This window comes from Oryzias melastigma, linkage group LG5, assembly GCF_002922805.2.
Source record: "Oryzias melastigma strain HK-1 linkage group LG5, ASM292280v2, whole genome shotgun sequence".
In the NCBI taxonomy this organism is placed as follows: domain Eukaryota; kingdom Metazoa; phylum Chordata; class Actinopteri; order Beloniformes; family Adrianichthyidae; genus Oryzias; species Oryzias melastigma.
The window spans coordinates 34,606,001-34,632,584 of record NC_050516.1 but is presented as its reverse complement, the minus strand read 5'-3'; the positions used below and the strand labels follow the sequence as shown (position 1 = coordinate 34,632,584).

The following is a 26,584-nucleotide window of genomic DNA, read 5'->3' as shown; positions in this document are numbered from 1 at the left end:
ATATAATATATATAATATACAACTATAATATATGTATATATATATATATATATATATATATATATATATATAATATATGTATATATAGATATACACTCAATATATAATATATATAATATACAAATATAATATATGTATGTATATACTATATATAATATAAAATACAAATACAAAAACTAGTGTTTACTCCAAGTGTTTACTCCAAGCAGGACATTTGATATACATTCGCTCACAAGAATCTCTATGTGAAACCCTTTTAAGAACATATAAACATATGCTGGATTTTTGTAACAAATATAATTTAAAAAGTCATGAAAGCAAACTTACATTAATGCATGATCTACATACAACAACTAGAGGCGGACTTACCATTAGGCAAAGGTAGGCGATTTCCTGTGGCCAAAATCTGCGGGGCCCTAGCTGAAGACCTAATAATGAATGTTTAAAATAAATTTGACTCCCCTTATTGTTTAACTGGCATTAAAACACCCCAGATCACTGTAATGGCATGAGACTGATCATGTGAAAGTGTTTTGTCCTCCCCCGACAATCTTGGGCAGGTTTGGGATCGGTTCACCAGCTTTTAGATCCTTATGTTTAAACCAGGGACATGTGGTTAGGAGAGGCAGGCGAAGCAGTTCCTCACCTGCCATCCTCCTCACCTGCCATCCTCCTCACCTGCCGTCACGAGATTTATAATAAAATAAATGTATGTTCACTGCAAATTATATATTTGATGTGAATCGTTTTGTTTTTATCCTCAAAATCGCTGTATTTTTCCTTTCTTGTTCAATTTCCGCGCAGGTTTGCTTCACCACAGTTTTTAAGTGATTTCAGTTTTTAAATGCTTATCAAAACATATAGAATGTTCACTTTGTTTCTGTCAACTAGAGGACCTATGAAGAAGTAATTCATATAGGTAAGGATTTTTTTTTAAATTGATTATAACAACCGCTACAGAGGGCCCCATTTGATCCTGGCCGGGGAACCCAAGCTGCTACAGTAAGTCCGCCTCTGTACAGTACTAAGGAAATGCAAACAGTGACATTTTATCTTGTGTTTTATTGTAGATGACATTTGTTTCTTTATTTACACTTACAATCATGAGGACATCTTATATGACTTTTATGGCAATTATAAACCAAATAATATATTTTGGTAAAAAAAAAAAAAAATGTTTTTCAGTACGTTATCTTGTACATTTGAAGACCAAATGTATGTATTTTGAATGTGTCGTTCTCTTGAAATAAAAAAAAAAAATAGTAAATGTTGCATTTAAAATGGGGTCTGCACAGTCGTCACACTTGCATTTCCATCTCTGCTCCACTGCTTCTCTTGCAGTCACTGGTAGCCGGAGCCAGAGTGTTGTCTGGGTTCAGAGGGTACTGTTCCGGTTGCCTCACTTTGCCGTTCGGTGGGACTTCAGGGACGCATAGCTGCTTGAGTTTCTGTGGGAAAAGATCTGTTAAGTCCAGATACACCAAATCAGCAGGCTAAATCTTAGCATTTCTTCTTTTGTTCTGCATAACTAACTGATTATCTTCATGAACTCCCATCGTGAAGTTCATACTGTTGTTCAAATTAACTAGTAGAAACAGATGCAGAAGGATTGTCATGGGATTTGGTTAATGTCCACATGGGCAACTTCTGATAATGTTTCATCATTCGAATCATTTCCGCATTTCCCAGAAAGATGCTGAAGGAAATCCTTAAAACTGAAAGTATAAAGCGAGCTATAGTTTTTGTTTATCCTCTTAGCCCGTTTGCACAACACAATAAAGATGAGAGATATATTGCTGTTTGTGTAGCCAATGTAGTTCTTGCTGGAGCAATAGATGAAGTTTATGTTTTTACAGACCTCCTGTGTTGATGACCCTTCAGACTAAAACATCACTCCAAGTAGAGGCAAGTCGTTATTATCTTAAATATAATTATTATCAGCATGTTTTGTTGTTCAGTCCAAGGAAAGCTTAAGTCATCCCCTCAACAAAATCCAGTTAATGTTTATGTTTCAGGATTTTCTTCCTCAGAAGCACAACTGTGTAAATATTGTAGGAGAACATTAAATACTGTAATGCAGATTTTTATATTAAAAAAAAATGTTTTTCATTAAATCTTCAAAACCTTCTGAGATGTTTTCTGAGATTTTTTTTTACTTTTTTGCACCCATAACTGACATGAATCCAACCAGAGGCCCATCACTCTAAGATATTTCACACAAATCTGAACATTTATTTGACTAAAGGTAAAGCAGATCTTCTCTGAATGATGTGCATGTTATCTGTCACATACATGACAGGCTGACAGTTTTCTCCACCTCCTTCATGCACCTTAGGTAAAAAGTGTCAGGTGAAATCAAGTGAGATTAGGCCTATAGAAGACTATTCAACCCAGTCTTGACTTTTGGCAAGAAGTCATTTGATCTGTCAGGTATTTAAGTTGAACATCTTATTTATAAAATCAGTTTTGTCTTTAGTTTCTTGGGTTTTTACCTGCTAGTGTGGTGTATTTCATTGAGTAGACGACTGAATGTTCAAAATGAATATATTGCAGTGCAAGCTTTTATTGTGAAAACCCTCTTATTTTGAAAGTGTCTTTTATTTTGAAGGCAAAAATGCAATTATGTTGAGAGTTCAAGGGGAAAAAAGTGAAGCTTTGCAGCTTTATAGTTTTACCCTTTTAACGTCGGACACATCTTTAAGGATAGAACATCGGAGCTAAACGACAACTCCCTGTGACCCACTACACATTCAGTCTGTCAGTATTCTTCTAAATATATCCAGTTACATTTCCCTAAAAGAATTTGATATTGGTTATCTATAACCAGTATTTATTTATTTTTTTAAAACTCAATTTCAGAAGGTGGATGCATCAGAACCGGAAAAGTTCAAGCTCTAATGTTCAGTTAAACAAGCAAATAAAAATACTTTATATTGAATGTCTTGTTACCAGTAAAATGTAAGGAATTCTTTATTCATTGCCTTAACAAAATCCAGTCAATGTTTTTCTCTGCGTTTCCGGATTTTTTCTCCTTCAGAAGCACAACTGTGTAAATATTGTAGGAGAACATTAAATACTGTAATGCAGATTTTTATACAAAAAATGTTTTTCATTAAATCTTCAAAACTTCCAGAGATGTTTTTTGAGATTTTTTTACTTTTTTGCAACCATGACTGACAGGATTTCAACCACAGGCCCATAACTTTGAGATATTTCACACAAATCTGAACATTTATTTGACTAAAGGTAAAGCAGATTTTCTCTGAATGATGTGTGCATGTTATCTGTCACATACATGACAGGCTGACAGTTTTCTCCACCTTCTTCATGCACCTTAGGTAAAAAGTGTCAGGTGGAATCAAGTGAGATTAGGCCTATAGACGATTATTCAACCCAGTCTTGACTTTTGGCAAGTAGTCATTTGATCTGTAGATGGTTATTTAAGTTGTCCATCTTATTTACGAAAATAATGTTGCCTTTAGTTTCTTGGATTTTTACCTGCTAGTGACTGAATGTTTGAAAGTGCACCGGTCTCAGGTTTTTATTATGAAAACACTTTTATTTTGAAAGCCCCAGGTTGCTTGTGTGATCCGCATATTTGATAATGACTGTCCCGTCCAGGCTGGACACACAGTCGTGTGTAGAGGGTAAATAGTTTGGGGCTGAGGCAGCAGGCCTGAGGGGTTCCTGTGCTGACCCTGAGCTCAGCTGATAACCGTCCTCCCATCCTCACCACCTGTGGTCTGTCGGTTAGAAAGTCCAGGATCCAGTTGCAGGTGGGGGTGGGAACTTTGAGGTCTGCCAGTTTCTCAATCAGTCTGCCTGGGTGGACAGTGTCGAATGGTGAGTTGTAATCCAGGAAAAGCATCCTGGCGTATGCTCTGCTGCTCTCTAGGTGGTGCAGGGTGTGGTGGAGGGTCATTGCTACTGCATCGTCCACTGGTCGGTTGGGGCGATATGCAAATTGTATGGTATCTTGGACCATGCTGTTGATGTGGACTAATTTTTCTAGGCACTTTGGCACTGGTGTGACGTATTGAAGGTGTTAGCATACACCTCGGCTAGCCGTTCTCCACCGGTTTTCAGTACTGTCTGAGGCACTCCATCAGGTCCCGCTATCTTGTGGATCTCTTCTTCAGAGCATTCAGCACCTGTGTGTGTGTAACATGCAGGGGAGTGTCCGTGGGATTACAGGGAAACTTTAAAGGTGAATCTGTGTTCCTTTGTAGTTTGTGACAGACTGGATTCCCGGCCACATCTTGCGTTGACGCAGTAGATTTCTGCAGCTCATACCATGCTTTTTTGGATTCCACTGGATCTCCAGACTTGAAGGCCTCCCTCTTCTTCTTCGTTTTTTGCTTTATGTCCCTATTGAACCAGGACTTCTGGTTGGTAAACGTGCACACAGTCCTGGGGGTTGCACAGATGGACGTGCACCAACTGGTGTAGTCGCTGATTGTCTCCGTGTATTCATGAAAGTTGTTAGTAGCCTCTTTGAAGGTGCTCCAGTCTGTGGCCTCGAACCCTGCAGAGTGGCCTGTGAGCTATCAGTCCAGGTGCTAATGGTTCTGACTGAAACTGGTTTGGTTTGTTTTCAGCCTTTTGTTGTAAACCGGTTTGAGCAGAATTGCCAGGTGGTCAGACTTTCCAAAGTGGGGTTGTGGCTAAGCTGAAAAGGCATTTTTAGCGTTGCTGTAGCAGTGGTCCAGTGTTTTATTTCCCCACAAACTGGTGCATTTCAGGCATAATTTCTCTGAGGTTGCAGTGGTTGAAATCTCCAGCAATGATAAAAGCTGCATCAGGATATGTGTTTTCTAGGGCCGGGAATCGATTAAAAATAATTAACTAATTAAGCGCAAACTGGAAAAAATTAATCACGATTAATCGCTATAGATTTCTTTTTAGTCTCAGTATTTGCCATATTATTTTTAATTAGTGTTGTCGATCAATTACAAAAAAACATCTGATTAATCGCACTTTTGTGTTGTGATTAATCACGATTAATCACAACATTTTACCAGGTAAAATTCATTTGTACAATACGGTACCAGACCATGGATTAAATAATCCGCTTTTTGTGAAAAAGTGATCTAAACAACAAATATAGCAAGAATAAAGTACTAAAAACCGATTGAATATTTATTACTTTTGTAAGTCACCATAGAATAAGTGGGATAATACCCTATAAAAATGTTTTAACGCACGCCGTGGAAGCCTGAACAGCCGAGTTAAAGTGAAGGACTGCTTCTTTGATTAATTTGCGTTAATAGATATTAATGCGTAATTCTTTTTTTTTTTTTTTTCAAGTGCGTTAATGTGTTTTCATGCATTTTCATGCGCACTGATCATGTCGTGTCGCTCCAATATGAATCTCGAAAACGAGCAAGTCCTCACGATCTGATGTAACATGGTGAGACAGCCCCTTTTTAGATGTAGAATATCTTCTTTATGTGTCCTGTCTGCGATAAATTCCAGCTCAAACATGTGTTTGTTGCTTTTCAGATTTAAAATAAAAAAATAGAAAGCCATTGCCTTACTTCTCCGTTTAGAAAAGTACAACACTCCTTTGCATTCATGTTACTGTTACTATTAGGACATAAGTGAATAAACTGTCAGTTTTGCGTCAAAAAATATCGAAATATGTAGGAAAAATTTGTATTTTTTCTATATATATTAATATTTTTTACTAATATTTTTTTGCCTTATCTTGAGTTATTTTTAATATAAAAGACACTTTCTATAAAAGGTGGTAATTTTGCTGTGTAAAAACTAGAAAATGACATTTTCTATTGCTGTACCATAATTGTACTTTAGTGGGCTGTCATCTGCTATGATTGTCCCTTAAGGGCCACTGTACTTTACTATTGAATGTTTAAAAAGTGTATATAGGATGCACAATTTTTTTTTTGCACAAAAGGGAATTTTTATAAACTGACCGTAGCATACATAACATCTTTTTAAAATATACATATATTGAATTTTATTTTTCTTCAGCTAGAGAGCCACAACAAAGAGATTGAAGAGCCACATGTGGCTTCAGGGCCTCAGCTTGCAGATACTTAGCCTTGAGTTTTCCAAATAACATCAGTTACTGTATGGGCAGCACTCATTAGTCATTGGTTCCTTGTTATAAATTGTGTCAACTGATATTTTTTTATTCTGTTTTATAATTATATTTCAGGCAAATTATGTTAATTTCTATGCGATTAAAGGAAAAAAATGTTAAAAAAAGGAAAATTTTGCCCAATTGAAGATGTATTTTTTTTTCCTCATTGGAGAATTTGTGTATTTTAACATCTATTTTTTCACAGTTTTAAAAAATTACTATTAATAGAAAATCAACAAATAATAAAGTCGGCATTTCTTCTTGTTTAAACTGTTCATAACAATCACTAACATAACCTCTATTGGTGAGTAGTTTTATTAAACAACTATTTGTACAAAAACAAATAAAAGATGCAGAAACAAAAATTGATAAGCAATTATTTTACCTTTTAATTCTTTTTGTTTATTATGTTTTTTATGAAGTTCTTACCTGTTTTATTGTCCCTTCCATCTGAGACATTTTAAAGATGATCCACAGAGGAACCATGGTGACACAGAAGAGTCCAAGCATCCATCCCAGTGCGTAGGCCCAGGATGGATAGATGTAGGTTTTGTTGAACTTCAGAGGCTTGTATCTCACTACTGAAAAGATGAAAGTGCCCTGATACAGCAAAAACATAAATCAGCTTTAGTCATTTATTGAAGGAATGATCAATACTAAAAAGTTTTATGTCATCATGGTTAGTTGTCATTTAAAGAAATAATATAAACTAATATAACATCCATAACTGTGTTTAAAATACAGAATTAATGACAATTGAAGTTTGGATTGGTCTTTAGATTTCTTCTAGACCTACCTGGATTCCTCTTTTTTATTCTGATGTGTAAACACAAATGGAAAAAAAAAGACGAAAATAAAAAAGACATCAAAAAGATAATATTTATTTAGTTGAAAATTTTTAAAAAATAGCTTCTTACATCTCTTTGATTAAAAAAAATCACAAACTTGCACTTTAATAAAAAAGAAAAACAAATCATTTTTACTCACCAGACAGACAGTGGGGGTCACATATAACCAGCACATCTTTATAAGAGGCCAGGGGCGATATCCTATCATGTCTTCAATGTCGTCATACAGCCGATCTGCACCTTGGTGGAAAAGTTGGAACTGTGGTTTACATCTGTCTATTTGTAGACATAGAAACTGTCATTGTAGAATACATTTTCAAAAATGATAAATTAAAAAATGTTAATGTAATGAGCTAAAATTCCTATAAGTCTGGAACCTTCAACACTTTAATAAACATTCTGATCGATTTATCAATGACCACAACCCAAAAGGAGCCACAAACTCTAGAAAAATAAGACAAAAATGTGTGTTTATATTCATCATAATAGTAACAATAACATAAAGGCATAGATTTTACAAAATATGAAATAGATTGTAATGTTTTCAAAAAGTTTCACATGAAATCCTTTCAAAATAAAAGACACCTTGTGTCACAAAGGATTCTTTCAAAGCAACAAACGTATTCGTAGGTAGTGTAAAGTCAGCAGTGATTTAAAAAAATCTGACTGGTGTATGTCAGACAGAATTGTTTTAAATCTGACAAACCAAAAATAAATCAGAGCTAGATACGTGACTCTTACTGTTTTGCTTCAACCACTTAAAATCATTTGATTTGTCCAAAAATAGAAAATCTGCCGTGTTATCCGGTGCACCTTAATTCCGGTTGTGCTCAGTGACCTCCAATTGATTTGATTGTACAAGGTGAACAAAAATCTGTCAAAATGTTTTAGTAGTTTTAGTTTTACAGCGAATATTCTCCTGCTTCTTTCCATATGTTTTCCAGCACATACAAACTCTATCCCACTTTAAGTAATTTCAGCAATCTTGGTATCAAACAATCAGCTTGTTCGGGACATTACTGCTTGTACTTTATAAACTTTATGGTTTTTGAAATATTGAGCAAAATATGCGCAATAAGAAATTAATGATGACTTGCTCAAATCCTTTAAAAACTGTGTGCACTTTGAAACTTATGAACTTCTGCATACTTTCAGATAGAAAAACCAGTAAAACTTTAAAATCTTCAGGAACTACTGGGGGTTTTTTTAATGGTAATTCGGAAATTAGCTTTGATTTAGGAACATGCTAGCTGTTTAGGCAAATTCAGACATTTTTCCTGTTTTTTAGGCAAATTTGTCGTTTGGCTAAAATTTTAGCATTATGCTAACTATTTAGTCAGTCTTAGACTTTTTTATGGCTAATTTAGAATTTAACTAATATTTCAGCATTATGCTAGCTGTGTCATCAAAATCAGACTTTTTTAAACAGTTTTGTAGGCTTATGAAGAGTTTAGCCAATATTTTAGAATTATGCTAGCTGTTTTGTCAAAATCAGACTTTTTTTTAATAGTTTTATAGGCTTATTTGGAGTTTAGTTGATATTTTAGCATTATGCTAGCTGTTTTCAAAATTGGACTTTTTATAAGTTTTTCAGGCAAATTTGGAGTTTGGCTAAAATTCCAGCTTTAAGCTAGCTATTTTGTCAAAAATAGACTTTAAAAAAAGTTTTAAGACTAAGTTAGAGTTTAGCTAATATTTTTAGCATTATGCTAGCTGATTTGACAAAATTAGATTTTTTCCCAATTTTTTGGCTAATTTGGCATTAAGCTAATATTCGGCAAGCTTTTATATTCAACTATCAACTTGAGCATTTTTAGCTACCAGCACCGGCATCTTCAGCGGCCACATTCATTTTACTGCATTCACATAATTATCGCAGGTAATGCTATAAATCTAGTTCAGCTTGTGCTACATACTGTTTTTTAACTTTGTCAATGAGTAGAATACATTTTGAGCTAATTTACTTTACTTTTTTAACTTTTCTACTCATGTTTTAAAGTTAAAAACATTGTATTTTTTCTTAACAAAAAGCTGCAGATTTCAGACCCCAGTTCTAAAGTAAAAAACCCAGAGAAAAAGGTGCTGCCAAAGATGAAATACTGAATACTTGCTGTTCACATTCTGTTGTTGTAATTTATGTTCAGCGTATGATGACTTTGAAATTAGTACTGCCTTGTTGATATAATTTACCACATTACTTCTTTTTTATTTGGCCAAAACTTACAATGCTCTAATTAATTTAACTTTAAAACATTTTAATTTAATTTCTTCTAAATATCATACCTGCAGCTCCTGACTTGAAATTGACAAAGCTTAACCTCACATTTCATAACTTGCGTTAAGTAACACACTTCCCTCCCAGACCATGCACTTCTGCCTGTGAGGCAGAAATGAAATCCGCGCAGACAAAAGGACTACACTGAGAAAATATTTAAAAAAAAGGGGAAGAGTTCATTAAAACACTTTGGATTTCACAACCAAAGAAAACGTTTCAGGGATCCAACATCTAATCTCCCAAAGACATGAGATCCATGGGGCTTCAGTGCTCCAAACAACAGTCATTGTGGTAAAGCATTTCGGGGAAACTAAACAAAAAAAAAAAAAAAAAACTGGAGTTTAAGGAGGATAAAATAGAACAGTGCCTTCTTGTAGAACTGCCTGTTCTGCATTTGCACCTGAAAAGCAGACTCCAAAACATTTATCTATAATTTTTCTTTCTTCTGCCAATTATATGCTGGATTTATTATCATTTAATTTGCTCAGAAACTCTTCAGAGATTTATAGCGTTCTTGAATACTATTAAGACTTAAAGTGAATTCCTTTTGGCTTTCATTTAAAGTGAATGTGACTGAAAACAGTTGTCTTAGTCATGCAATGATATCCTGGATCTCAAGCTGAACTGTTGGAAGTAAGGCATGTACAATGACCTTTGCCTTAGTTCGAATCAGTAAATTTACTCCAGTTGACTCTTTAATAATGTAATTTGTTGACTAAGGCAATGAAAGTCACTAACACATAAAACAATTCACATGTATTTATGTCAAAATTAAAACAACAACAATGACGGAAACCGAGTCAGCACCTTTAAAGGGGCCATACCGTGCTGTTCATAAGTCTTTCAGAGTAAAGTATATCCATATATATATATATATATATATATATATATATATATATATATATTATCACATATTACCTGTGGAACACTAAAAAACAAAATATTCATGAAATATTAGTCGTTTTTGTGAACTTTTTTCATACCCAGAAGTAAAACGAATCAATCTCTGAGGCTCCGCCTTTCACTCTTTGAGGGTGCCGCCCATTTCATGATGTTTTTATACAGTAGATGTACATACAGTGCAGCCCAGGAGTTCATCCGCAAAATTTGGGACAGACATTAGTGATGGCTAATGGGCTCATTTTGACATGAAATTTGGTCATAAAATGCAAACAACACTAAAAAATCATTTTCACGCGTACCTTTCAGCCTTTACTCAGTAATTCATGGTCAAACCAGTTCTTCTTCTAATTCTTCACTTTTTCCATCAGCAAATAGTCTTCTCCCTTTTTCCACCAGGAAATAGTCTTCTCCCTTTCTCCACCAGGAAATATCCTGAGCCATTTATCCACTTGGAAATAGCCTCCTCCCTTTCTCCATCAGGAAATTATTTACTCCCTTTCTCCACCAGGAAATAGTCTGTGCCCATTCTCCAACAGAAATTATTCTTCTCCCTTTCTCCATCAGGAATTAGTCTGCTTCCTTTCTCCACCAGGAAATATCCTGATCCCTTTCTCCACCAGGAAATAGTCTTCTCCCTTTCTCCACCAGGAAATATCCTGAGCCATTTATCAACTTGGAAATAGCCTCCTCCCTTCCTCCATCAGGAAATTATTTACTCCCTTTCTCCACTAGGAAATAGTCTGTGCCCATTCTTCAACAGAAATTATTCTTCTCCCTTTCTCCATCAGGAATTAGTCTGCTTCCTTTCTCCACCAGGAAATATCCTGATCCCTTTCTCCACCAGGAAATAGTCTTCTCCCTTTCTCCACCAGGAAATATCCTGAGCCATTTATCCACTTGGAAATAGCCTCCTCCCATCCTCCATCGGGAAATTATTTACTCCCTTTCTCCACTAGGAAATAGTCTGTGCCCTTTCTCCAACAGGAATTATTCTTCTCCCTTTCTCCATCAGGAAATAGTCTGTTTCCTTTCTCCACCATGAAATATCCTGATCCCTTTCTCCACTAGGAAATAGTCTGTGCCCTTTCTCCAACAGGAATTATTCTTCTCCCTTTCTCCACCAGGAAATAGCCTGAGCCATTTATCCGCTTGGAAATAGCCTCCTCCCTTCCTCCATCAGGAAATTATTTACTCCCTTTCTCCATCAGGAAATAGTCTGTTTCCTTTCCCCAACAGGAAATAGTCTGATCCCTTTCTCCACCAGGGAATAATCTGATCCCTTTCACCACCACGAAATAGTTTGCTACCTTTCTCCACCAGGGAATAGTCTGATCCCTTTCTCCACCAGGAAATAGTTTGCTACCTTTCTCCAGCTGTCTTCCTGTGTCTGCCCTCGCAGAAACATTCAGGATCCATCCCAAAATGTGTCTATTCCTCCCCAGAAGTTTTTATTTTATTTTATTTATTTATTTTTTTTTTTACAATATTTGAATCCTAAACCGAACAAGCGTTACTCGGTCATCGCTAAACTGTCTCACAACACAGACAGCCAGTGTCTGTATGACTCGGGGAGGGGCATGCAAAGCTAGCTGATTACCACTAGCTTTGCGTAGAAAGTGTTTTTGTTAGCCTGAGGGCGGAGTTCCTGGAGGGGGCGGTTCTCAGCTTGTGATGTCAGCATGTGAGGACCCGCTCGTTTTTGTGGGTATGGGAGGGGCTGCTGTTGAGAGCGCAGGTTTCAAGAGGATTACTAAGAAATGCGTGAACGGATCAAAATACAGATTTAGGTTGTTTATAGTGAGAAATAAACAATTTGATACACTTTTAAGCTCAAAAAGTTGACTTTTCATGGTATGAACTCTTTAAATTTGCTTTTGACCTTTAGAGATAACCCACCATATATCCATCCGATGGCGATCGACTGACACGTTGCTAGAAGGAGAAGATTGCTGCCACTGCAAACATAGTGGTCGAAGAGCTGAAGGAAGTACAGCCCCCCCTAGAGGGAGACAGAAGGGTCGAGATACATAACCGTGCACAGGGAAGGAGTTTCATGATGAGGGATAAGGGAAAGCTTTTCAGGGGAATTAATGACATATTGTATTTTATTTACAGTTGTTTATATTTTCACAAAAACTTTTAAATGTTGTTTTCTCACCTCTGTGACAAGAAGAAGATCGAGAAGAAAGCAAACAGTGCAGAGACAAAGCAGCAGCAGCTCTCTGCGGTAAGACCTTCGAAACACGAAGGGGAACATATCCGTGACCGAGGTCATCAAGCACTCCAGACTAACAAACTGCAAACACATATACAAGAGTTAGTTTAAAGTAAACAGATCCAAAAAACAAAAAAATAAAAGCAGATTTTTAAAAATGTTTTTGGTTGTTTCACCTGTGTGTCTGCTCCCAACAGGATCACCATGATGAAGAAACACACGGCCCACAGCTGAGGTAAAGGCATCATGGCTACAGCACGAGGATATGCAATGAACGCCAAACCAGGTCCTGGACACACAGAAGGAAATGTGACAAGTTAAATGCATACATTTATTTTTATGTCTGGATTGTAAAAATGATGTTTCATCAACACAAGTTACTGTATTGGAATATTTTTAAGAATTTAATCAATATTCTGGCAGGTTTTTGTGCAACATCAAACGGTAAAAACATATTTGTATTCATCTTGTTACATATTTTTTTTAGAATAAAAGAAAATGTTTATCTTACCTGAAGCAGCCACCTGAGATATTGGCAGTCTTTGTTCATAAGACATAAAACCCAGAACAGAAAAGATGGCGAGTCCTGCCACAAAGCTGGAACCACCATTCACCAAACACAGACCAAATGTGTCTCTGAGGAAACAAAACAAAAAATAATGACTAATGGCTAATGTTAGTGTTTTTAATGGTTATTTTCAATATAAATAGGTTTAATAGGTTTTAACGAATATTCTGTGATGAATTCCTGTGATTACATCGTCTTTGTGGTTCTTTAAAACCCTTTAAGGACCAGAGGAATGGTTGAAAGGATGAGGTTGACATTGTTTACTTTGACTTTCCAAACATACTATAAATTATGCCACAGCTGCAGTTTACTTCTCATAGTACGAGGGTGTACTTGCTGCTTTGAGCCAGCAGGTCAGGCCAGCAGACTCATTGAAACACATAGTGGTGAGAGAGGGCGTCCCCCCCGAACCCAGTGGCCCCGTCTGCTCCCCTCTGGAAAAGCAGAAAGCTGAGAAGCAGAAGCTATTCTGACTGACGTAAAAATTTGCTGCTTCTAATTTGGTCCCACAGATTTATGTATATGCTGTATTACCAAAAGTATTTGCTCACCCATCCAAAATGATCAGAATCAGGTGTCCTAATCACTCGCTTTGGCCACAGGTGTATAAAATCAAGCATTTGGGCATGCAGACTGGAAAGAAAGGATGGGCGGCTCTCAGGAGCTCAGTGAAGTGTGGAACTGTCATATTTGTGCAACAAATCCAGTCGAGAAATGTCCTAAATATTTTATAGTCAACTATCAGTTCTATCATAACTCAATGGAAGAGTTTGGGAACAACAGCAACTCCAAGTGGTCGCTGACTTTCTGCACCGTCAGTTGATTCATATGACCTTCAGATTCGCCCAAGTACACAGAGAGCTTCATAGCAGCAGCTACATCCACGCCACACATCACCAAGTGCAAAGAAAAGCGTTGGATGCAGGGGTGTAAAGCACACCGCCACTGGACTCTAGAGCAGTGGAGACGCCTTCTCTGGAGGGAGAAATCACGCTTTTCCATCTGGACATCTGATGGACCAGTCTGGGTTTGGAGTAGGGCTGGGTATCGGTTATGATTTCCTGGATCAATTCGATTTTTTTCAATTCTTTCGATCCTTCAATTCAATTTTGAGATTACACATTTAGACACATTTGTTCATAAAAACATTAATAATCTATATACATCTTTTGAATATATTTATATTAGTCTGATACAGTTCACATGCTGTAAAATGTATTTGTGAAATCATGAGATTGTTAATATCATACAGCAGGAGTGTCAGACTCAATCTCACAAGGGGCCAAAATCTAAAACACGCCTTTGGTTGCGGGCAGAACAGGATAAACATTTATTAAACACTAAAAGTAAAGTTTAAAACTTTAAAACCATATCTTTTAACATAATTATGAACTAGATATATAGCATAACCTGCGATAATGCTAGTGTGAATTATGTAAGCTGAATTTGGCCGCTGAAGATGCTGAAATTGATAGCTAAAATCACTGAAGCTAATAGCGGAAAAAGCTAAAACTGATAGCCAGCTCAAAATGTTAGCTAAATGCCAAATTAGCATAAAAAAAAAAAACTAGGTTAGTCAAAACAGCTAGCATGTAGCTGAAAAAATAGCTAAACTTCAAAATATCCTTAATTAGCCAAAACAGCTAGCATGTACCTGAATTATTAGCTAAACTCTAAAACAGCAAAAAAGAAAAATTAAAAAAAGACTAAATTAGCCAAAAGTACTAGCATGTAGCTGAAATATTCGGTAAACCTCAAAATAGCCTAAAAATTTTTAAGTAATTAGTCCAAAAAGCTAGCATAATACACATTTTTGAAACTTTAAAACTGTAACTTTTTAACACAATTATGAATAATAAAAATGCAGGAATATTATTCCAGAATAAATCAACTTAAACTATAAATAACTTTCAATATTTTACTCTCCATAAAAATATATTTTGTCAAAATTATGCAAGTTAGAAATGAGCGCAACATAACATTGATCCATTAATAACAATAAAATAAAATGATCTGGAGGGCCGGATGTAATTACCTGGAGGGCCGGATCCGGCCCCCGGGCCTTGACTTTGACACATGTGGTATAAAGTGTTTCATGGTTTCTCAAAAAGAGAATGTTCAGATCATTAACATTGTAAACATTGTTCTGCTTCTCCTGGAGGACGTTTCAGTTTGGCCACTAGATGGCGATCGAGGAAAACACTGAGCTGCTGTTTTGTGATTGCTGCTTAGTTGACTAATATTATTAATGAATACAAAATTATTGTTCCTTTAATTCTTATTTAATTGTTTTGATTGAGTATTTAAATAGAATAGAATAAAATATTATTAATCCCTCAAAGGGGAACTTATTTTGTTACAATAACTATTAAAACAGCAGATAAATAACACTAAAAAAAGAATACCTACAATAATGTCTATGAGGCATTTTAGAGTCTAACACGGAAGTGGGCAAACTACGACCCATTAAAATATTTAATCTGGCCCGCCAAACTTGAATAAATTATTTTATTACCTTTATTAATGTTAATTTTCTTTGCAGTTCAGGTGTCTCCCCACAGATGGCGCACTACAAATAAATTCACCTTTGTTCAGGCACAGAAGGTTATTTTGGATTCATGTAGTGTTTGAAGATTTGTTGTTTTCCAAGTTTTTTCCGATTATCCCAACGCCACATGAATGCAACATTTCCCTGAGTTTGTGTTTTTCCCAGTTTTGAAAATGGCACTAAAATGAAAAAATAATCTCAGTTTTGAAATAAAAACTCCAAAATGTTCTCCTTTAATGTTATTTTTAATCAAGATTAAGGCAGGTTTTTGTCCAGATTCCATATTACATCAGTATTTTATAAGGTGAATTACTAAAACACGCCACAATTCTGCTCCTAGTCCGGCCCTTCTGTCAAATTTTAGATCCCTTTGTGGGCCACGACTAAAAAAGGTTTCCCATCTGTGGTCTAACAGCTGAAGATCTCCCCTCATGCAGAGGATGATGATGATGAAGAGGATTGTGCATGATGGATTCCAGTTTCCATAACATCCCCTCTCAACCACCACAATCCCAGGACTCTAGGGGACACCCCAGGACAGACCCCATCTCCGCACCAGTTTGAATAAATTGAAATAAAATGCACTCACTTGTAACAATCATTGTTATATCGGTTGTAGCTGCCCAGAGCTGTCAAACTCCCCTGACAAATCCCGAAAGAGAAAAGAACTTGTGCACCAGCGTCCATCCAAACCTGAAAACACGCAACATTCAGTAAATATCCCCCAGAATAAAATTAAACAATCAAAAAGATTTTTTTATTTTTTTTAGCAAAAACAGAATTCTTGCAGTTTTTCTTGAGCAGCTTTGATGTGTTTGCCTGTATACTTACTTGAGGGTCCACCAACCTTGAAGGGTCTGGGTACAAGTAGAAAGCTAAACCATCCATAGCTCCCGGCAAAGTGAGACCACGAACCAAGAGAACCACCAACATGACATAAGGAAATGTTGCTGTGAAGTAAACCACCTGTCAACACAGAGCAAAGGTTTATTCTTGCATTCAGTCGGTTCAGCTTTTAATTTACATCTATTGTTTCATTTTTTCAAGAATAAATTCGTCTGACATCCTTTGATTAAGAAATTATTGGCGTGCGTCACTTCAAAATTGGTTTGTCTGCAGTTTCCATGGTGGCTCCACCTGTGTTTGCCCATTATGGCTTAAGTGGACACTCAGTGGGTAGGCTCGCTATGCTAGCTAGCTTCCTGGTGGACAGCAAGCTTGCTAGCTCACTAAAGCAGAGCTCGCTAGCTCAATACAGCGAGGCTTGTTAGCTCACTACTGCGGAGCTTGCTTGCATGCTCAAGCAGAACTCACTAGCTTGATAAAGCAGAGCTTGATAAGGTCGCTCTAGATGAGCTCACTAGCATGCTACAGTAGTGCTCACTACCTTGACACAGAGGAGCTCACTAGCATGCTGCAATGGAGCTTTCATCAGCGGAGCTTGCTAGAATGTTACAGAGGAGCTCACTAGCATGCTACAGTGGAGCTCGCTAGCTTGCTATTGTGGAGCTCACTAGGATACTATAGTGGAGCTTGCTAGTATGCTACAGTGGAGCTCGCTAGCATGCTACAGTGGAGATTGCTAGCAAGCTCCACTATAGCATGCTAGGATCCTAAAGTGGAGCTCGCTAGCATACCCTAGTGGAGCTCGCTAGGATACTATGGTGGAGCTCGCTAGCATGCTACAGATGAGCTCACTAGCATGCAACAGTGGAGATCACTAGCATGCAACAGTGGAGGTTGCTTTCATGCTACAGATGAGCTCACTAGCATGCAACAGTGGAGGTTGCTTTCATGCTACAGATGAGCTCACTAGCATGCAACAGTGGAGATCACTAGCATGCAACAGTGGAGGTCGCTAGCATGCTAGAGATGAGCTCACTAGCATGCTACAGATGAGCTCACTAGCTTGTTATTGTGGAGCTCACTAGGATACCATAGTGGAGCTTGCTAGTATGCTACAGTGGAGCTCGCTAGCATGCTACAGTGGAGATTGCTAGCATGCTACAGAGGAGCTCTCTAGCTTACTACAGAAGAGCTCTCTAGGATGCTACAGTGGAGCTTGCTAGCAAGCTCCACTGTAGCATGCTAGGATCCTAATGTGGAGCTCGCTAGCATGCCCTAGTGGAGCTCGCTAGGATACTATAGTGGAGCTCACTAGCATGCTACAGATGAGCTCACTAGCATGCACCAGTGGAGATCACTAGCATGCAACAGTGGAGGTCGCTACCATGCTACAGATGAGCTCACTAGCATGCAACAGTGGAGATCACTAGCATGCAACAGTGGAGGTCGCTAGCATGCTAGAGATGAGCTCACTAGCATGCTACAGTGGATTTCACTAGCATGCTACAGAGGAGCTTGTGAGGATGCTATAGTGGAGCTCGCTAGCATGCTACAGTGGAGGTCACTAGCATGCTACAGTGGAGGTCACTAGCATGCTACAGTAGAGGTCACTAGCATGCTATAGTGGAGCTCGCTAGCATGCTACAGAGGAGCTTGCTAGCATACATTAGTGGAGGTTGCTAGCATGCTACAGAGGAGCTTGCTAGCATACAACAGTGGAGGTTGCTAGCATGCTATAGTGGAGCTCGCTAGCATGCTATAGTGGAGCTCGCTAGCATGATATAGTGGAGGTCGCTAGCATGCTACAGTGGAGCTTGCAAGGATCCTATAGTGGAGCTCGCTAGCATTCTTTAGCTGAGCTCACTAGCACACTACACTGTCCACCGGACAACTGGCTAGCGTAGCAAGCTAACCCACTGAATCCCCACTTAAGTCAAAGTGAGCAAACACAGGCGGGTCTACCATAGAAACCTGCGGACAAACCAATTTGGAACCCACATTTTCGTCCCACTTTAAACCAGAACCTCGTCAGTCTCCCACAGATTTGAATATCACTTTAGTCATTATATTTTATAAATGCTTTGACCACTATAAAGTATAAATGACATATGGTATAGCACAGTTTTTAAAGCTCCAAAATATTTACTAAGACAACAGCCTGTTTCTATAATCACACACAGATATTCTCTATGGCAGAATTTCTCATCCAAAATCCTTACAAATGTGATCATCATGAGAAACAAAAACTGTGGAAAGGGTTTTGTCTGTCCTAAAAACACACAAACGCAACACGTAATAAATGATGGTTGCTGATCTCACACACAGTATTCACATATTATAGCACTGCCTCCAAACACATTTTTGACTACAAATCCTTCCAAATCTGTTCTTCTGCCATGTTTTTCATCAAGGATGCTTTTCTAGATTTATTCAGTTTTATCAAAACATTTAAAAACAAACATTTTAAAATTTTTACTTTCATTTTTTAAATGTAAGTACCGGTAGTCTGATTACCTTCTGCATTGGTTTTTTTAAGGATTTTCAAAAATGAAAACTGCAAAATCAAAGTACAATTTCCGTCCACAACATACACCATTTCCCCACAAAAACTTCCTGAATTATTCCTCCATTTCAGCGCTTTAGCATCAACCTATTCCTTTCATTAAAGTGTTGCTTTTAATCAGTTTTATATTGGTTTTATGCTTTTTATTCAATTTATGATTGCACAATATTTTGTGTATGTTTTCCTCGTGTACAGCACTTTGGGTCTCCTTGGCTGATGGTGGAAGATGATTTATAAATAAGTTGAATGAATGAATGACCAAACACCACAAACCACATAAATCATCAAATCTTTTTTTGTTTTATTTTCACATCTGTAGCAACCTTAAAATTCCTAACTGTGATGAAAAAGAATTCCAAGTTATTGCAAGTGTTTGATTGGTGGACTTCTTATTCATGTTCTAATAAATGGAGGCAATTATTACTCCTTCCTATAACTGCAGACATATACGTTCATCCTGGGAGAAAAATTCTTCAAAATTTTCCCACAAAAGCCCATTACGACCCAGAAGCCCAAAGCTTAGCAACCCAGAAGTCTGTGCTAGAATTCAACCCGAGTAAATAAAAAGGGTTATGAATGATTATGCGGTAAAATCTTCTAATCAAATCTTTAAATTTTTAATAAAAGTTCATTTTTTTGGCTACACAAAAAAACATACTATAATAAAAAATTAAACAAATATCAGCTTTTTTTGCAGCCAATAACAATTTGGTAATAAATGAGTTTTTAGGATAAACCGTTTGAAAAATGAAAACTGTCTGCAAAAATCCTAAAACATTTAAAGAAAATTCCCACTGCAACGTTTCACTACCTTTCCAGTGGACCTTACACCTTTCCAAACACAAAAGTAGCACAGGATCCATGCCAGTAACAGACACAAGGCCAATTCCCACCTCAAGCTACCAATCTGCTCAATCCCCTGAGAAATACCCAGGACTCGTCTCCTGGAGAGAAAAACATAAAATTGCCAAAGCAAGAGCAGTTAACAAGTTAGGGGAAAATAAATAAAACTTTGCAGAAAGATGCTAAGAAGTATTTGCCAGAAAATGTGAAATGTGGAAAATATTATATTCTGTTCTCGTTAGTACAGGAAATTATAAAATACAGCCGATGAAATCTTCTCTGACAGTCAACATTTTCTTATTACTTTAATTTTTAAAACTGATGAAAATGTAATAAAAAAAACTTTAATTAATGTCTTATTATTTTGGCTCCAAGTGCATAGCAAAAATAATAGCAGCAAAAACTGTGAGACGAAGCAGAAAATTAAATGGGTTTATGTGGAAGTTGCAAGACAACAATTTCAGATGTTCACCCCCATAAAACGTGTGTTAAGAGGCATAAATAAGACTAGTTGGTTTTGTCCCAGAGATTTCTCATAAATCCAAAGAATTGACGCTCTTCCATCTTGCAGGTTTGTTCTGACTTATATATGGTGTTAGATTTCGTATATGGAAAGTATAGAAAAAAAGTTTTACAAAAAAATCAAGTTTCATGCTGGAAGGGATTTCTTGAAATGTGCCAACTATGTAACTCGACCTAAAGTGGTGGCTACTGGAAAACAGTGATAAATATCTGGAGGTAGAAATGCTGCTGCCAATGAAAGGAAACATTCCTAAAAGTCTCACACTGGCTGCTTTCCTATTGTGACCCAGAGTTTGAATCCAGACAGAAAGAGTTTCACTTACTCCCAGAATTCTGTTGCAGGCGTCGTTGCATTTGAAGCCGCAGTCCAATTGGACGACACGTTTAGTTTGTCAAATTCAAAACAGGTTTCTGAATTTTGAAACAAAGAAGCACAAAAACAAATCTCAATTGATAATGAAATTGAGATTTCCACCATGGCATGTAAAAAAATAAAATAAATGCACAATTGATCAGAAATATTGTAGTATTTCATTGTGTTTAAAGTCCCCCATTACAATAAAAAAAAAACATTCCCAGTAATGTTTTAATTATGATCATGATGTTTTAACTAAAATCCAACAACCTACATGTTTTAAAAAGCCATTTTTCATGTTGATCTGAAGCCTCTGTTTACAAAATCTCCTCTGAGGGGCCGTGGCTATTGGAGCCCCGCCCCTGATTCTCCCTGTCTGATTATCATAGCTCTGTGTTTTGCTAGCGTAAATCTTCAACCGCCGCTATATAAATATGTCAATCAATATTGTTTTGATCGGATGTCAGCTCAGACGAGGAAGTGAAGATCTTCATGGACAGAACTTCCTCCAAAATCCTGATTCTTTCTCCTTCCAGTTCACCAAAGACTCTTTTAGCTAATTCTCCAATGTTTATTGACTGTGATCAATACATTCAATCATTGGTTTCTCAGAGTTCTTGATAAAATAATCAAAGCTAACATCAAAATGCTCTTTCATTGATTTACAATCCTTTCCAACTGCGGTCAAATGAGCCGCCGTTCACATTTCCGTGGTCACATCAAGAAGCTCCGTGGAGTCTGGTGGAGATTTTCCAGCGTTCTCAGTCCTGCTACCGTAAGTATTGGATGAAACTCACACAAAAAATCCAGTGATGCTGATTTGACCACAGAAATGTGAACGGCGGCTCATTTGACTGCAGTCAATGTGAAGATACCATCTTCTCTTCTCCAGAACCTGAACTAGACACTAGGAACAGATGAGGGTTTAGTGCATGTGCAGCAGAGCTGTAGTGATTGAAAGAAGATCATTCATTCAAACCTGTCTGATTTAAAATAAGAAATACTCAGAAATGCAAAAACGAAATGATTTCTTCTCTTTCATAAGAAAAATGCCTCACATACATGTTAAAAACTCAAAAAACATGATTTTCTGTGGAGGGGGACTTTAAATGTATTTTGTGGTTCTCACCTGTATTCCAGCTGTTCCTGCAGCTGGCCCAGGGAACCTCAGCACTGAAGGAGGAGAAGAGGTAGAAGAAAGCCCACGCCTGGATGACAATGTACGACACGGCTGCGTATGCAATCACGACCTGGGTTGCATAGCCAATGCCTGAGGAGACAGACGGGGTTATTGTGTGAGCAGTGTGAAAGGGAACAATGACTTCAGTTTGGGAGCTAAGAGACTCCCCTAATGAGCCTCACCTAAACCAAAATGAAGCATGAATTAACTTGTAACTCGTGGGATTTGGTGCAGTCAAAGTAAAGATGGATTTTCTGTTGTGAAATATCCTGAACATGAGATCAATGCGACCAGAACTTTCACTTCTCCTTGAGACTTAACCAACAAAAATGATTGAACACCCGTGCAAAATAGTCACATAATCACATTAGAGTAAGATCATATGCTTTTACTGAAGTACATAATTGATACCAGTCTTAATTTGGAAGCCTTTGGCAAACATTCAACAGCATTTTCTCAGTATCCTGAAACCCTGTGGAGCTCCGTTCATGGCTCAGCTAATATATCATGTCAACTCTCGGCCCGACAGCAGCTGCCTTTGAAGTGATCATTTCTGAACACGAGGTGAGAGACTAATCTACCAATGTTCTCATAACTTGTGTGTGCGTGACAGAGCAGTGTATAAGCAAGACTCAGCCCTCAGGGACATGCCATCGTGTCTTAGAACTGTTTTGCTATTGCTCCCTGCTCCTTCATACCTATGGAAATGACTTGTTAGGGCAAAAACACCGTTCTGCTCCGTTTGAAAGTACTCGTCTGTTTATCGTTAATCTGTCACAAGGAGACGTTTAGCAACAAATGACTTTTTTTTAGCAGTTATCCTGTTTTGGTGAGACTTTGAGGTTCTCTAGTAAAAGTGATCAGGAACATTCAATTTGTGTGTGGAATTTTTAATATGTAACTTGTGTTTGCATGTTTGTGCGTAACTTTGGATTTGTGTGTGCGTAATTCTTCATTTGTAACTTGTGTCTGCATTTGTATGACTTTGGATTTGTGTGTTAGTATTGTAGCTTGTGTCTGCATGTTTGTGTAACTGGATTTGTGTGTGTGCGTAATTCTTGATTTGTAACTTGTGTCTGCATGTTTGTGTGCAGCGTTGAATTTGTGTGCGTATTCCCTCATTTGTAACTTGTATCTGCATGTTTGTGAATAACTTCGGATTTGTGTGGGCGTATTTCTTAATTTGCAACTCAAACCAACCTTTTGTGCATAGCTATATGCACTTGCGATTGTGTATTCACATGTACAAATATAACAAAATACAATAAAATACGATTGACACATGCACAACTTTAAATTACAACAAATTAAAACTAACGACACCCACAAATCTTTAAAAAAATATGCAGGTATCACCTAATACACACACAAAGAACCACATTTTTGCACAAATCTGATGTAAGTCTCTTTTCTTGTCTCCAAAATTTGTGTATTTATGATGCATTTAAATGTTTCTAGAATACTAGGTCATCAGAATTTTCTTATCATCTGCTTTGAACTTTGATTGTGAATAATATCTTTTCTTAAACAGATATACACTGATAACTAATGTAAACAAAGTATAAATATGCATTTTTAAAATACTTTATACTAAAGTTTCTCAATGCTCAGTGTTTCCTTGCGGCTGTGCTTTCCCTCCCAGCTCAGCCACAGAGCTCTTCTGCAAGCTCTGATCCCCAGTCACAGCGATAGCAGGCGGCGCAAGGTTCTCCTTGACACCCAGAGAGCGTACAACGTCGGTCAGCCCTAAGTTTTCACCAGATATATTCACAATCTAAGTTCAAAGTGGCTGATAAAAAATTTCTGACAACCCAGATTTCTAACAGCATTTAAATGCATCATTTATGCACAAATCTTGGAGACATGAAAGAGTCTCACATTAAATTTGTGCGTAAATGTGGTTTTGTGTGTGTATCAGGTGATTGTATGTGTAGAAGTTGTTGTAATTTAAAGTTGTGTATGTGTAAACTGTATTATATAGTTTTTGTACATATGAATACACAATTGCAAGTTATGCACCAAATGTATTATTTCAAGAATAAGCACACACAAATCCAAAGTTACACTTAAATAAAGAATAAGAGCACACAAATCAACTGTTTTCTCTCCACACTCCCTGATCTAATCCTCATCTCAATCTACAAGGTTCGGTGTTTAGAGGAAGGTCCTTGGGATCAATTTACAAAAAATTTCCATGAGTCAAACTTAACAGTGTGTGCAACAACTTCTACATGATTTACAGCCATACTGGATGTGACAAGACTCAGACAATATACTCTGTTGTTATTGCACAATAACGACAGTTTATAAGGTGACTGGGGTTTGTATAGAGGGACTGAACGCACACAATGTGATTTATTAGATATGTGACAGGATTGTGGTTGATATTTTGCATTATATTTAATCACCTTTGAAGTGCACATGCAAACGAACATAACACAGTCGTTGGCAAAGACAGCACATCTTTTCCACTAGTGTAAATACTTAGGAAAGTCTGAGGCAAAGGTAATTGGGAGATAATTTATGACACATCCAAGATAATTTAGGAGCTAATATGGAACAATTTTTTGGGAGGGTCTTTGTAAATAAGGTCCTGAATAACAAGTATGACGTGTAGTGTTAATAAACTAACCTTCAAACAAGGGGCAAAAGTACCTCCAGCAGGTAATACATCCCTGGGATGTGTACTGTCCCATTGCTGTCTCCAGCAGGAACATTGGGATACCACAAGCAAGAAGAAACAGGATGTACGGAATAAGAAAAGCGCCTGCAAGGAAAAAGTGAGAGGAAGAACAAAAAAAATGACAGATATTACTTTTGTGTTTATGGACCCACTATTCTTGAAAAGCAAGCCAGTTAGAATAACATTTAGATTAAGATCTTCAACAATAATAATAATAAAAAAGTAAAGGCATGCATCAAAAATCCAATGCAACAAGTTTTTCTTGAAATTTAACCCAAATATTGGTTTCTAACAATATTTAATAGGGAAACTTCCAGGAAATTGTAGCTTTTTATATATAAAATATATATATATAATTTTTTTATTTTTATTTATTGCAATTTTAATATGCTTTTCAGCTTTTCTTTTGACAAATCTTTAGTTTGTAACATTGTGTCACTCTTATTTTTTAAGGGAAAGCCAGTTAGAAAAACATTTTCATTGAGTTTTTCAACGCAAAAAAAAAAAAAGGTGCATTTATATTCTCAGGTAATAAGTTTTGCTTTAAAAATAGCCCAAATATTGGTTTCCAAAAATATTTAGAAGGGAAAATTCCAGCGATTTGTAGTTTTTTTTTTTTTAAATACAAAAGAAAGTGTATTATCTTGTTTTTTACCTCCTCCATTTTTGTAACACAAATATGGAAACCTCCAAAGGTTTCCCAGCCCCACTAGTGTTCCAGCAGAAGCCAACAGGAACTCCATCTTGTTTGCCCACTGGCCTCGGTCCAGCACGTCAATTTTCTTCACCAGGCGGTTCTCCTGACCGGGCGCCTCGTGGCTGGTCCCTTTGAGACTTTCCCTTTACATGTTGAGCAACAGCAGCAGAAACTGTGAGTGAAACCTCCACATCCATATTTCCTGGCCACAAGCTATTAAATCTGGGTTTCATAGGCATTCAGCTGAAGCCTCATGAATAAACTCATTTTATCAAAACTTGGAAGATTGTCAGGAATAGAAAGATTTTGCCTTTAAACTTTTTTTTTCCCCACAAAGAAGCAGCAAAGCCCCAGAAAACACTTTGGAATGGAAGCAACAAAAACACAGCAGAGACTTACCCCTCCATTGCAAACAGCTCTCTCCAACAGAGATTTTTCCAGAAAGACAGCAGACTGTTCTATATTCCTCTCAGCTGGATCCTGAGCCAGACCTCGACAAAAACAGCAGAGTATGACCACAGCAAACGTGAGGGAAAAAAATGGCAAGTTCCTCTTCTTTCTAATTATTTTGGGATGGCTATTCACTCCATGCTATTTCACTTGAACAAGTGTTGACTGAGTAACCCCATGAGGTAATGCCACTTCCGTGCTGTACTTTTCCACTGAGACAAGACTTTGATTCATTCAGATTAGTACTGTACTAACAACTAAACTAAAACAGCTGAGCCGTCTCTGGTATGTCAGTCGCTGCACAGACTTATGGCATTTGCCAAGTGGGAATTTGTAGTTTTGGGTCTTGAATATCATCTTGTGTGAATAAAAGAAGCCCAAGTGCCGCCTCTATTTTCTTTGGTCACACACAGGCACACTATTATACAACAGTCAAACAATTGCATCTTTGTTTGAATAATGGGACAATATTTTCAGTCTTATCTTTTTACTCCATTAATTATTTACTTAATAAGTGAGTAACTCGTAGAAGTAAAATTCTCTCTATCTTTACATTCCATCCTTCTTTTTTTTTTTTATTTTCCTTCCTTTTCCTTTCATTTCATTTAGGGGTGACCTTGAAGCAACAATAAAGTTAACGTAACTGATTTTTATTGTTTAACTCAGGCCATATTGAGATTGTGTTCTAATTTTATGGTTCTGTATTTCTGGTGACATGTTACATTATAAGTGAGTGTAAAAGTGTTGATATATATATATATATATATATATATATATATATATATATATATATATATATATTATATATATATATACACTATATATACAGTATGTATATATATATATATATTAGAGCTGTCATATTAGATAAAAAACAATGTAATTGCCATTAATCGCATTGTCCATAGTTAACTCACGATTAATCGCAAATTAATATGTGTCCTTTGTTTTAGGAAAAAAATGTGGGCTTTGTGGAATTTAG

General features: G+C 36.9%; 1 protein-coding gene and 1 long non-coding RNA gene across 3 annotated transcripts; one reads left to right on the top strand and one right to left on the bottom strand.

Annotated features, from left to right (window-relative positions):
* Positions 1-177: 177 nt before the first annotated feature.
* Positions 178-26,331, bottom strand: LOC112145544 (sodium- and chloride-dependent GABA transporter 2). Of its 2 annotated transcripts, none has more exons than XM_024270834.2 (15): positions 25,552-26,331; positions 25,111-25,295; positions 24,405-24,539; positions 21,722-21,862; positions 20,561-20,648; positions 19,684-19,816; positions 16,295-16,429; positions 16,053-16,156; positions 12,859-12,983; positions 12,524-12,636; positions 12,291-12,428; positions 12,029-12,131; positions 7,094-7,194; positions 6,536-6,706; positions 178-1,448 (listed from the first exon to the last, which is right to left on the bottom strand). In XM_024270834.2, exons 1-15 carry the CDS (start codon positions 25,557-25,559, stop codon positions 1,299-1,301), a joined length of 1,830 nt encoding a protein of 609 aa, XP_024126602.1. In that variant the 5' UTR covers positions 25,560-26,331; the 3' UTR covers positions 178-1,298. The 2 variants fall into 2 exon arrangements, with proteins under 2 accessions (XP_024126602.1, XP_036067974.1); XM_036212081.1 differs by lacking the exon at positions 178-1,448 and adding an exon at positions 6,903-6,922 and having other exon boundaries at positions 6,542-6,706.
* On the top strand, positions 12,127-21,857 carry LOC118598796. The gene is made up of 3 exons (XR_004947950.1): positions 12,127-12,359; positions 12,545-12,582; positions 21,733-21,857. It is a non-coding gene; the product is annotated as an uncharacterized LOC118598796 (long non-coding RNA).
* Positions 26,332-26,584: the final 253 nt, after the last annotated feature.

Excerpts from the sequence above, each read along its gene's own strand:
- LOC112145544 (XM_024270834.2), bottom strand. Across the intron at positions 24,540-25,110 it reads GTGTTACAAAAATGGAGGAG|GCGCTTTTCTTATTCCGTAC; the intron begins GTAAAAAACAAG and ends TTTTCCTTGCAG. Across the intron at positions 12,132-12,290 it reads ATCTTCTTCTTGTCACAGAG|GGGGGGCTGTACTTCCTTCA; the intron begins GTGAGAAAACAA and ends GTCTCCCTCTAG.